The sequence below is a fragment of the Ailuropoda melanoleuca genome, chromosome 1, assembly GCF_002007445.2.
Source record: "Ailuropoda melanoleuca isolate Jingjing chromosome 1, ASM200744v2, whole genome shotgun sequence".
In the NCBI taxonomy this organism is placed as follows: domain Eukaryota; kingdom Metazoa; phylum Chordata; class Mammalia; order Carnivora; family Ursidae; genus Ailuropoda; species Ailuropoda melanoleuca.
This window is the reverse complement of record NC_048218.1, coordinates 160,419,786-160,432,533: the sequence shown is the minus strand read 5'-3', so window position 1 is coordinate 160,432,533 and position 12,748 is coordinate 160,419,786. Positions and strand designations below refer to the sequence as shown.

The 12,748-nt window shown below is 38.8% G+C and overlaps 1 protein-coding gene across 2 annotated transcripts in view; it reads left to right on the top strand.

The window, feature by feature from the left end:
* Positions 1 to 12,748, top strand: part of RAPGEF5 (Rap guanine nucleotide exchange factor 5) — a 188,933-nt gene that overhangs the window by 45,952 nt on the left and 130,233 nt on the right. For both annotated transcript variants that reach the window (XM_034669071.1, XM_034669058.1), the window contains exon 5: positions 3,482 to 3,530. In XM_034669071.1, coding sequence (XP_034524962.1) covers positions 3,482 to 3,530 — 49 coding nt within the window. The remainder of the gene's footprint in view (positions 1 to 3,481; positions 3,531 to 12,748) is intronic.

Below are 12,748 nucleotides of genomic sequence, written 5' to 3'. Positions count from 1 at the left end.
AAGAGGAAACACGAGGGGAAAAAAATGAGGGAGAGAAGCTTTTAGTGAACAGTTTGTAGAGGTTTACCACCTCCACCTATTATTCACTTCTGAAATACAAAGGCTCTGGAAAACAAGTTTCTCCGTACTTGGTGACAAAACCTAACCTATGCTGAACATACATAGTGAAACTCCCGAGGCTTCCATTGTCTCGTTTGGTATGAATGATTACACATTTCACTGCAGACATATATTCATGTGTCTGATTTCTGATGACGAGCTGCTGCCCCAGACCTCCCTGAGGATGTGAGATAGATAGGACACTTTTCTGAAATGGATAAAAGTTTCAAGTACATCTAGCCGCAGGGGCTGTAGATCATAGCGGGGAAGGCTGGTAACAGGGAAGGCCAAGGTAATAATGTACCCTTTTTCTGCTTACCGAGACAGAGGGTTAGCACCCACGCTAAATAAAAACAGGGGCCAGTATGAGAACGTGGCTCTCGGCTCTGCACGCGTACGTGTCATGAGCCTGATCTAAGAAGGGGGTTCATTTCAGTCACAGGGAAACTAAGGTTAACCAACAACACGAGTAGATCAAGTAGAAAAATAGTCATTTTCTTATAAAAGACTCCTCGATAGAACAAGCTACCTCAAACGTTGGTTCAGAACGACACGTTTATTATCTCAGACAGGTCCTGACTGTCAGCAATTCCCGAGCAGCTTAGGGCTGGGCGGCTTTTGCTCGGGGTGTCAGGAAGTTGTCAGAATGTAGGCCAGGATCCCGGCCGTCTGAAGGCTTCACGGGTGCCGGAACCTGGGACTTCGTGTTCAGTGCCCACCAGCTCTTCCTAGAAAATTCTAGCTTCTGTTTCTGCAGCTGCTCACAGTTTCAGTTTTCAATATAAAAGTAATAATTATTGGCAGAGGAAGCCCTGAGTCCTTCTAATATTCTGTTCTGAAGGTTCCTCCTGGGAGTAGCTTACTAGTGGGGAATGCCTTCTCCTTACATTTTTCTCTCCCCCTAGGTCCCCTCCAAGTTTTTCCTAAAGCTGCGTTTGCTTCCACTTCCTGTGGGCCAGTGAGTGGTTTTTGGTGATTGCTGTGGATAATGCCCTAAAAAGACAAAAGGGTCCCTGCCTCCGTGCAGCTTTCCTCTAGAAGACAGGAATTAGTCATTCATTTGAAAATAAGTAAATACTTGACAGTGTGCTTAAAAAAAAAAAAAAAAGGTTCTGTGGAGATGCTGTTGGAACGTGTAATAAGATCTTAGCTAGTTTATGTTTTTGCTTGATCATCCCGTGTCCTTTGTATTTTATAGGAAGAATACCTGCCCTTGGGGTTTTGTCAAAAGCCTGGGGCAGAGACACGGAAGCTGTTCCACACCCCAGTCTGCATAACACGCTCGTAAATCCTCCTTGACTGCAGACACTCGGGATTTTGTGTACTTTTGTAATTGCATTTACTTTAAAACTTTTTTTTTAAACTTAAGTTCCCTCTACATTCACCTGTGAAGTTCTTGTCTCTCTCACTGCCCTCTCTCCCCTCCTTCCAGCTCTGCCAAAACGTTGTGTCCTTTCCTCACGCATCCCCTTCCCTTTCTTGCCCCACTATATCCTTGAAAAGATGAGGTGGTGTACGAAGCTGGGAATCTAATACCTTCCTTTTCTGAGCTCTTTGTATTTTGAGACGTTTCTAATTAGAGAAAGAAAAACTGAACATCTGCTGAAGAGAATTTCAGGTATGGAAACTGAGAGGAGGGTGAGGAAGACTGTTTTTGATCTTCTGTAAGCAAATGAAGGGATCTGTCTCCGCCATCTTTTCCCATGTGTGCTTTCTCCCTGGCCCTGCGCCGCGGTGGGATCTTCCCTGAGAGGTCGTAAAATCAGGAAGCTGTTGACAAGATCCCAGAGGATGTGCATAGTCTGCCTCTCTGCCCCCAGCCCCAAGTATTTGTGACACCGTGAGGGAAGAAAATCCTGAAGAGAGAGGCTGATAGTACAGTAAACCTTACAAACCATTACAAATCTATAAAGTATGCAATAAATGATGTTTTTAGTTTGTGGCTGTTTTTATTTGACTACCCGTACAAGTGTTTGTAAAGGTTTTCTGTGGTCGTGTATCCCTTCCCTTTCCCATGGCCCTCTTTTTCTCCCTATGTTGTTCAACTGCAAATTTTCCTACCATGAGCATTTTCAGAGCTGACACTCCCAGGGTTGGAGAGGGACTGATGGCCTCTTCATTGCTGTATAATTTTCCGGAGAGAGAGAGTCTGAAGGTTTCAAAGAATGGGCTAAATGGAGAGTACGCCCTTTTGCATGGCTTGCCAGTTAGCCAGGCGGGGAAAACACGGCAGTAAAGCAGTGGCAGGGGAAGCTGCCTTCCTCGGGACGATGGTCCTGGCCACTGTGAGAGCAGTCCGCAGTGGGGTCCCAGAGTCTAGCACGTAGATCTACTTTTGCCGTCAAGTAAATGAGTATTAATTTGATTAACTTCAATAGCAAGTCTTATGTAATGTTGAACTTGTGTGTTCTCCCTGTAAACCGTCATTGGTATAATAAGCTGCAGGACGCTTCCAGACTCACCAGCACCTCCAAACACCCGAACACACACGTACTTCTAAGCTTTGAAGACTGTGTCCTAGAGAGGAATGAGCTTGTTCATTATGGAATTTTTATTGCTGCTGAACATAGATTTCCCAAAGATTATCTTCATAGTATCTTTTTTTTTTTATCTTATCTTTGAAAGTGAGTACAGTCATCTTTTTTGTCTCCGTTTATGTTCCTCTTTGGGAATGCTTTTAGGAACAGATTTAAGCATTCAGAGTTGGGGTGGGGAGCAGGTGGAGAGAGAGAGTGAGCAAGCAGAAATGCAGACAAATAAGTGGGGTTGAAGGCCCTGAGGATTTTGAAGGTTGTCTTGTCTGTTCCCATTTCACCTACCCTGTGAGTCAATGGCACTTGATTTTCTGGGACGTATTTTCCAAAATGGTTGCTGTAAACCTGTCAGACTTCAAGTGAGCATTAATTGTGTTTGAGTAGAGATCCAGTCACACCAGGATCACCTATTTAATTTTTTGAGAATTTCTGTATAAGCTAGAATCTTTGAGGGCTTAAATAGTATTTAGTATCTTTGCTAAGGTATCCATACATGTTTTAATAATTGGTTATTTGCGTTATTTCTAAATGTTTTACAATTGAAACTTTGAGGCTCTTCCCATCATCGTAGCAAAAATACCAATGTCTTACAGTGTATACATTCTGGCAACTGTCTAATTTCTTTTGAAAGTAAGTCAATATGATTCTTCCAGATTTTTGGCCTAAAATTCCTATGCAGAGGTTGTTCCCTGATACTAAGAACAAACAAAACCCCAAAACGTGACTGCAAACTTAACTTTCATTGCAGTAATTCTTAATTTCGGTGCATAGCTAAACACAAGGTACAGTTTTTGATAACCACAGTTTTCTTTTTCTAATTCGATTTTTCCCCCCTAATTTCTTACTAGGTGCAGAGAGAACTAGCAGCCGTTATTGCTTTGAAAGCAAGGAAATCTGGTGAGTAGTCTTTCCTGGGGCTGAGTGTATATCCGGAAGTTTTGATGCAGAATGCAGAAAAGTATCACTGTTTGTTTTTAAAATTATCTGTTCTGCCATTGAGATAGCACAGGCTATTATGTATAGTTCCTTAAAATGTCACTGCTTTGCTTTAATTTATTTCATATTTCAAGGAAGAATGAAATTAAAAAGTACATTTGTAGTCCATTGCAACCATGAAGAAAGTCTAAGTACACAACCCAAGAAAGCAAGCCATGTTTGCTTGTCAGAATGATAGAGGAAAATAACACAAAGGTGGTCTTTGTTTAAGGGTCTGTTTTTCATCTCCAAGTAGTTTCTTCTAAAAATAATTGTGTAATGACATTTAAAAGCAAGCATTTTATGTAGGACTCATTGCGTGGATCTGATCCCTGATACCTGTAGGACACAATCTAGAAGTGATATGTGGAGAGGAAAAGGGAGCTTTCAGATAAATTTTGAAGGAGAGAAAGCCATACTCTGGTGAAATTCAGTATGAGATGGAGACTCACTGAGGTAGAAAAACACTTAAGAGGAGGGTAAGAAGGAGGCATCGTTTGCTCTTCAGAGGGGGAGGTCAATGCTGAAGAGAATGACAAACTGAAGGGAGATGCTGCTTGAATAACGGTAAGCTGGAATAAGACTTTTCAGGCAGAAAGACCATGACAACATCAAAGACATGACAAAAATCGAAGAAATAAATGGAACCGAAATGTCTTGAAAACATAAACCATGCATTTTACGTCTTTCTTTTTCCACTTAGAAACTCTAAGAGTTTGCTTTTCCCTCAATTACTTTTTGAATCAAACCCACCTTAGCATGAATTAGCTTTTCATATGTAATCTCTTGTCTTTGTTGATTTGGCTGAGGGAGAGAACACAGAAACCGTATGCTATAAAGGTGGAGAGGAGGCTGCAAAGAACAGCCATATTGACCCCCAGGGTGGTGAACAGAGAGGGCAGCATGAATAGGGCTCCTCGGTGCCAGCATTAGATTGTAGCTGTTAGCATAGGGGGAGGAAGAAAGGACATCAATATAAAGGTTTTGGGAGAGGGGGCCTAGATAGAAATAAAATGTGCTAGAGCTGTTCTTCACTCCTGTAATCAGAAGGAACAGCCTGTGTGAGTTGGAAAAGGCAGTGCCGTAGAGGGTAGGATTTTTTTTTTTTTTTTTTTTAGTTTCAGAAGGAAGGGAAATAATAAACCTACAATGTGTCATTGCTGGAGAAGAATAGAGCAAATAAATACAGATAGGAAGGCTGGAGAAGAGGGATACTAATTCACACAGGGTGGGCTGGAAGGGCATCTGGTAGGGGACATTTGAATAAAGACCTGAAGTCAGTGAAGGGTGAGCCCTGTGGACATCCAAACAAGAGCATTTGGGCACAGGTGTGCAAAGTGTGTTTGAGGAATGGCAGGGAGGTGTGAGTGGCTGGAGCCAAGCGAACAGGGCAAAAAGAGGTGGATTTGGGATATCAGGCTAAGAAGTTTGAACTTTCTGGAGGTGAAGAGAAGTAAGTAAAACCTACACATGTTAGAGTGCAAAATAAAAGATTGGGGGGTGGAGTTAATTTTATTAAATCCTGATGTGACTGTATGAAGTTATATATCTTTCTTCCTTACTCAGTTGATCTATGGAGCTGAGAGTGTGAACACAGCTTTGGCAGCTGCTCAGGACAGTGAAACGGTGTCTCACACGTACACTAATGGTGGGGACATAAAATCACAGTTTTACAGAAAAGCAATGTTTCAGTGTGTTCTAGAAGCCCTAACTCTGTGATCCAGTAACTCCATTGACTGGAGGTCTAGCTGCAGCACATAATCAGAGATGCATGTGAGGATTCAGGTAGAAGGAATCTATTGCATTTTTTTTTTAATAATAAGAAATTAGAAACAATCATTAAGTCCCTGTAGTAGAGAAATAATAAAATTAATCAGTGTAATGGAATGTTTAAATAACTTTAAAATGATATTTTGAAGAATTAATATAGTAAAATGTTCAGTGGAAAAAATATACGGCTAGCATATATTCTTTTCATAATAAAAGTAGTTTTAATTGTTCTTTTTCTTACTATCGTAGTGTAGTGTGCATAACGAAAAAACTTCGGTAGTACATGAATGTATGAAGAAAGGGAAAGATCAGCCATCATCTCACCAACAGAGATAACCACCATTCCTTTTCTTGTATTTGTTTCCAGACATTTCCCTTTTAATATGTAGCTACTGTATTATTATATATTAATATTGTAGATTTGATAAAAGTGGGATCATTTTCTCAGCACTCTTTTATTTTGAGGTAATCATATATTCACAGGCAGTTATAAGAAGTAATAGAGATCCCATGTTTTCTTTTCCTGGTTTCACGTTAACAGTAACATTTGCAAAACCATGGGACAGTTTCACAACCAGGGTATTGACACTGATACAGAATACTTACGGCACCGGAAGGATCCCTCCTGTTTCTCTTTAATAAGTACACTGACTTTCTTCCTGCTCCTCCTTCCATAACGCTTGGCAGTTACTAACCTGTTCTCTATTTCTGTAATTTTTGTCACTTCAAAAATACTAAATAAATGGAATCATACAGTATATATAACCTTTTAGGAGTAGCTCTTTTCACTTGCCATAATTCTCTGGAGATTCATTCAGGTTGTTGGACATCAATAGTTGATGATGTTTTATTGCTGAATAGGATTCCATCATATGACAGTATGTTTACCACTCACCCATTGAAAGACATATGGATTGTTCTCAGTTTGAGGCTACTATGACTTGAACTACATCTGCGAACATTCATGTACAGCTTTTTGTGTGAACCTAAGTCTTCATTCCTCTGGAATAAAAGCCCACGAGTGCGATTGCTGGGTTGTTAGGTAGTGTGTGCTTAGTTTTTAAAGAAACTACCAAACTGTTTTTCAGACTGGCTATACCATTTTACATTGTCACTGGCAGCATGTAAGTGATCCAGCTTCTCTGTGTCTTTGTCAGCATTTGGTATCATCCCTGTTTTTTATTTTAGCCATTCCAATAGGCCTGAAGTGTTTTCTCACTTTTTTGTATTTCCCTAATGGCTAATGATATTGGTCATCTTAGCTTGCTTATTTGCCACCTGAATGTCATCTTTGGTGAAATGTCTCTTTATGTCTTTTGCCCTTTTTGTAATCGAATTGTTGGTTTACGGTTGAATTTTAAGAGTTCTTTACATATTACGGATATCAGTCTTTTGTTGGATAAGTGGTTGGCAAATATTTTCTCCCAGTCTCTAGCTTGTCCTTTCGTTTTTCCCATCAAAGTCTTTCACAGAGCAAAAGTTTTTAATTTGGGAAAAGTCAGTTTATTAAATTTTTTAACGAATCATGTCTTTGGGGTGTGTCTAAGAACGCTTCACTTAGCACTAGATCTCGGAGATTTCTCTTGTCTTTTTTTGCCTTGAAAGTTTTATAGTTTCATGTTTTAAGTTTGAATCCATTATTTATTTTGAGTTAGTTTTTTGTAAGGTGTAAGACTTAGGTCAAGGGTTTTTTTGGTTGTTTTTTGGCTTTGGAATGTCCAGTTACCCCAGCACCTTTGTTGAAGAGACCATCTTTCTTTCACTGAATCGCTTTTGTACCTTTGTCAAAAATAAGTTGGGCTTATTTGTGTGGGTATATTTCTGGGTTCTCTGTTATTCTCCATTGAGCAGATCCTGTTGGTATACACCAGTCTTGATTACTGTAGTTCTATATAATCCACTTTTTATAGGATTTATTTTCATGTCAATAATACAGATCTGCATCATCAGTTTTATTGGTTATATATACTGTACACTTTATTTAACTAATTCTTGGTTGTACATTTAGGTTTTTAATTTTTTTCCTATTATAAATAATAATAGAAGGACCTAAAGATATATTCTTGTGCTTGTGTTATTTTGCCCTTTTCCAATTATCTTCTCATAATAAATTATTAAAATTGGAATAGCTAGGTTGATAGCTAGGTGTAGGCAGTGTCAATGTTTTGTTTTTCACATTTAGGACTTCAAGCCATCTGGAATTTGTTTTTGTATATGGTGTCAGGTAGAAATTAAATTTTATGTTTTCCTTATGCTAAGCAAGTTACCCCAGGGGCATTCACTGGACATGATGCTAACTCCATCATACATGAAATTCATATATATTATTTCAATTACCTACCAGAGCTTTATAATAAGACTTTTTCTAGGGTGGGGATAAGGCAGATCTCTTCTTACCTTTCTTGTTCCCCTCATAGTTTTATTGTGTCAGGTTCTGTGAAATCTCCTTTGGGATTTTTTAAAGTATATTGCATTTAAAGATCATTAGATAAATTTGACACTTTGGAAATAAGTGTTTCCATCCATGAACCTAGGATATCTTATTTTTTCAAATTTTCAGTACTGCTGTGAAAATTTTTCCATAAAGGCCTTGCACATTTTGTTTGTATTTTGAGCTGCCTTGTGATTTTGGTTACTATTGTAAATGAACTATTTTTCTTTTTTCCCTCTCTCTTTTAGTCTCTTCTGTGTGGTTTCTCAAGTCTTTATCTCTCATGACACTTTTTGTTTTAATAGATGTACTTTTTAGAGAAGTTTTGGATTCGCAGAAAAATTGAGCAGAGAGTACGAAAGTTCCCATATACCCTTTGCCCCTACCTGTGCACAGCCTCTCCCACTATCACCATCTCCGAGTGGCACATCTGTTACGATCAGTGAACCTACACTGATACATTATTATTGCCCTAAGTCTGTAGTTTACGTTAGGGTTCACTCTGTATTGTACATCTTATGGGTTTGGACAAATGTATAAGGGTACGTATCTATCATTATGGTATCATATAAAATAGTTTCCCTACCCTAAGAATCCTCTGTGCTTCACCTAATTATTTCTTTCTCCCGCCCCTTGGCAACCACTCATCTTTTTAATGTTTTCATAGTCTTGCCTTTGCCAGAAAGTCATATAGTTGGATTCATACAGTATGTAGCCTTTTCAGATTGGCTCCTGTTGCTTAATAATATGCATTTAAGGTTCCTTCATGACTTTTCATGGCTTGGAAGCTCATTTCTTTTTAGCAGTCAGTAACATTCCATTGTCTACGTGTTCTACAGTTTATTTATCCATTCGTCTACTGAGGGACATCTTGGTTACTTCCTAGTTTGGGCAGTTACGGAATAAAGCTGCTGTAACGCTGTGCAGGTTTTTGTGCAGATGTAAATTTTCACCTCCTTTGTGTAAATATCAAGGAGCACAATTACCGGGTGGTATGGTAAGAGCATGGTTCATTTTAGAGGAAACCACTGAACTGCCTGCCAAAGTGGCTATACCATTTTGCATTCCCACCAGCAATGCGTGAGAGTTACTCCATATCTTTGCCGGCATTGGTTGTTCCAAGTGTTCTGGATTTTGACCATGCTAATAGTTGTGTTGTGGTAGCTCATTGTTGTTTTAATTTGCTTTTTCCTGATGACAATTCACGATCCGTATATCTCTGGTGAAGTGTCTGTTAAGGTCTTGGATTAATTTTTGAGTTTTAAGAGTTTTTTATATACTTGGGGGAAGAATCCTTTTTCAGATGTCTTTTGTGCAAATATTTTCTTCCAGTCTGTGGCTTGTCTTCTCATTCTCTTCACATTGTCTTTTGAAGAGCAGATGTTTTTAATTTTAAGGAAGTCAGGTTTATTTTTCTTTGATGGAGCCATGTCTTTGGTGTTGTATCTAGAAAGTCACGCCATACTCAAGGTCATCTAAGTTTTCTCCTATGTCATATTCTAGGAATTTTATAGTTTTCCATTTAAATTTAGATCTGTGATCTATATTGAGTTAAATTTTGTGAAAGGTCAGGACTATGTCTAGGTTTTTTTTTTCTGCAGGTAGATGTCTAGTTGTTCCAGCATCATTTGGTTCATTATTTCTACAGTGCTCTACTGTCTCAATTGCTGTGGCTTTCTGGTAAGTGTTGATATCGTGTAGTGTTAGTCCTCTAACTTTGTCTTTCTCCTTTAATATTGTGTTGTCTATTCTGGGTCTTTTCCTTCTATATAAACTTTAGAATCAGTTTGTTAATACCCACATCTATTACCTTTTACAATCGGTAATTTATGCTGTATGAGAACGTTTGATTTTGGGTCTAGCGAAAGTGTTGAACTCAAATGAATTCTAATAACTTGTTTTAAAATGATCTTGGATTTCCTGTATGGGCAAATATATGATCTATCAATAATGACTAGTTTTTCTCTGTCTCATCCATCCAAGTAACTCCTTTTTATCTCACATTATTTCATTAGCTAGAGTCTTCCAATATAAGGTTGACTAAGGTCATTGATAGTTGGCATTCTCTTTTTGTTCTTGAATTTAAGTATAATATTTTTGGTTAGAAAAGTAACATGAGGGCGCCTGGGTGGCTCAGTGGTAGGGCATCTGCCTTCAGCTCAGGTCAGGATCCCAGGGTCCTGGGATCAAGTCCCGTGTCAGTCGCCCTGCTCCAAGGGGGGTCTGCTTCTACCTCTGCCCCTCCTCCCACTCGTTCTCTCAATCTCTCTCTCTCTCTCTCAAATAAATAAAATCTTAAAAAAAGAAAAGGTAACATGAGTCAACAAGATTATTTTAGAGAGAAACAAAGACAATTTCTCTCCTGCAACCCCAAACAAATTTGGTAAGCAGTCTAGGGACAGAAATAACCAACAAGTTACAAGTTGTATATTAAAATATTCAAAGAATCCAAAAATGAAAAGTACTAGAGATACTTACCTGTTTCACTCCATACTCTCACTACTTGAGTTGACATTGGGAGTAGATAAAAAATGACAATGGCAAGGTACAAGAGAGTCTATCATAGGTATTGCATTCCTTCATACCTTTTTCAGATTCTAATTTGGCACCTGCTGTATGCCAGGTACACTGTAAGGTGTGAGGATATAATAGCAAAGATAAATATTGCCCCTGCTCTTTTTAAATTACGACACGTTTCATAAATGGAAAACAATGAATCACTGGTTGTTTGAAAAAGAAGAACTTACTACTGTGTAGTTAGGAGGTGATAAAATGTGGAGACATTAAGCATAGCCTTAATTAAATAGAGTTCCAGCTGCAGAATGGTACTTTCTGTGTATGCTTGATGTGGTTTTCTAAAACTGTTTTGAGGTTTTTTAAGGAAGAAGAAAAAGAAGTTGGTGTACATCTAATAAAAAGTATGAAAATGATAGCACATTTGGGGCTTGACAGAAGGAATTGATTACCCTGATATCTTATGTCTTGCAGTAAAACTGTTCATTAGGGCTCAGGTGGTCATGCCAGATTTATGTCTCATTGCCAAGGGTTATTAAAACAAGAATTAGTATAAAGCAAAAGTTTTTTATTTCAGCTCACCGTACAAACAGAAATAAAAGTAACTGCCAATCAATAATTATATAAATGATTCAAGGCTTCTGGCTTAGTAAAAAATCCATTTTGTTGTAATTTTCTAAAAGACCATTAGGATGTGCCTTTAAACACTTTTCTCCTCCAAATGCTAACCTTAGTGAATGTGAATAGCATTTTAAGGCTTCAAGAGATTTACAAAAATTAGCACAGATATCCTTGCATTTTCTTTTTGTTCGATTGCTTATTCCGCTGCTAATGTTAGCTAATTAGAGTCTTGGGAGATATGTTTTTTCCCTTTTCCAGGAATCCACAGCCAAAGCACTTTTAACTCTCATTATCTTTAGATCATGTGAAATTTGTGCTGTGGTGGGCTTCTATTTCTGGAAAGCCAGAAATACCATATTGGTAAGTCTCCCTGGCAATTGTTATATTTTACTCTGTCCACTTAGTCCATAGCTAGTTAAGTGCTTTAAAACTAAGTATCTAGGAAATGAAAGTTTGAAAAAGAAAGAAAGGGATTTTAGGCTCTGTTTATGCCATTAATTGTCACTGTGACCTTAGCAAAGTGATTTCGATTTGTATCACGGGGGGATTGGTGTAGAATCTGATAACCGGAGAGATGCCTTTCAGCTCTAATATTTAATTATAGCAATACATATTTTTATTAATTACCTTCATTATCCTTAATGGAGTCACACCTTTGGGAATATTTTATCCAGGACTCTTTTAGGTGCAAGTGCTAAAAAAAAAAAAACAACACCAAACAAACCAAAAACCACAAAGGTAATTTATGGGCTCAGAGGACCTCTGGAATTAATCTCAGCAGAAAGGGAGAAAACCTCTGTCCAGGTAGTGCCCACAGACGTCTCGCTGGGGACCTTGTTGGAAGAGTGACATGCCCGCCTCTGGAGCAGTAGAAGCATGGCAGGGGTGTTTCGAGAGGTCAGGTGGCCCACACACAGGAGAAGACACATGGACTAAGGCTGGGACGGATGTGGCCCCTCAAGGAAAACCAGCAGAAGAGGGACCCATGGTAAGCGGGCACAGCGTGCGCTCACCGCAGGAGCCACTGTTTGCGTTGTGTCTCAGTCTCCAGGTTTAGAGAGGAAATGTTTCGCTTGAGATGACCTAGGCTGGCAAGCCCACAGCTAGAATGCACACCCAAGTGTTTCAACGCTCGGTCTCCAGTTTTTCTGACTATACTACATTCCCTCCCTTGTTAGTAATTTTCTGGATTATGAGACTAAAGGTGGGATTTGTGAAAAGACATTCGCATTTTCCACTTTGGTTCCTGGAATGGAAAAGACCAGAGTAAGAGCTCATACATTTTTCAAGTAGCAGATAGCAAGACTTTTTTCCCCTTCTTCCCAGGATAAATTAGCCAGGGATTGAGGTTAAAGTGGTATTTGTGTACCGAGCTATTTTATTATTGCTTGGGGATATTAAATTTATATAATATAAAATAGTATAAAATAGCTTCACTCTATTGTGTTTAATTTTAGCTTTTTGTAAACATTGTTTTTAATAAGCTTTAATAGAAAGGAGGAGAGGGAAGCCAGTGTTTCACATTGAAGTAAAATTGTCTCTCCTAGCCTTCTAGGTCTTCATGTTTGTTTTCTCATCTTTGAATCCTATAGTCAAGCTTAATTAGGCATTTGAATGGGTGTGTGATTTCAACAACCTGGTTGCTACTATTTGCCATGCAGTGAACTCTGTGCGTGTAACATATTCAAGCAGCAACCCCTGGATCTGGTCGTCGGGATGGACCCAGCAGACATGTTGAAGGGCTTCTGCCACCCCCGTAGTCTGGGTCAATTGCCAGCTTTGAAGATTTACTGTTAGTAATAAT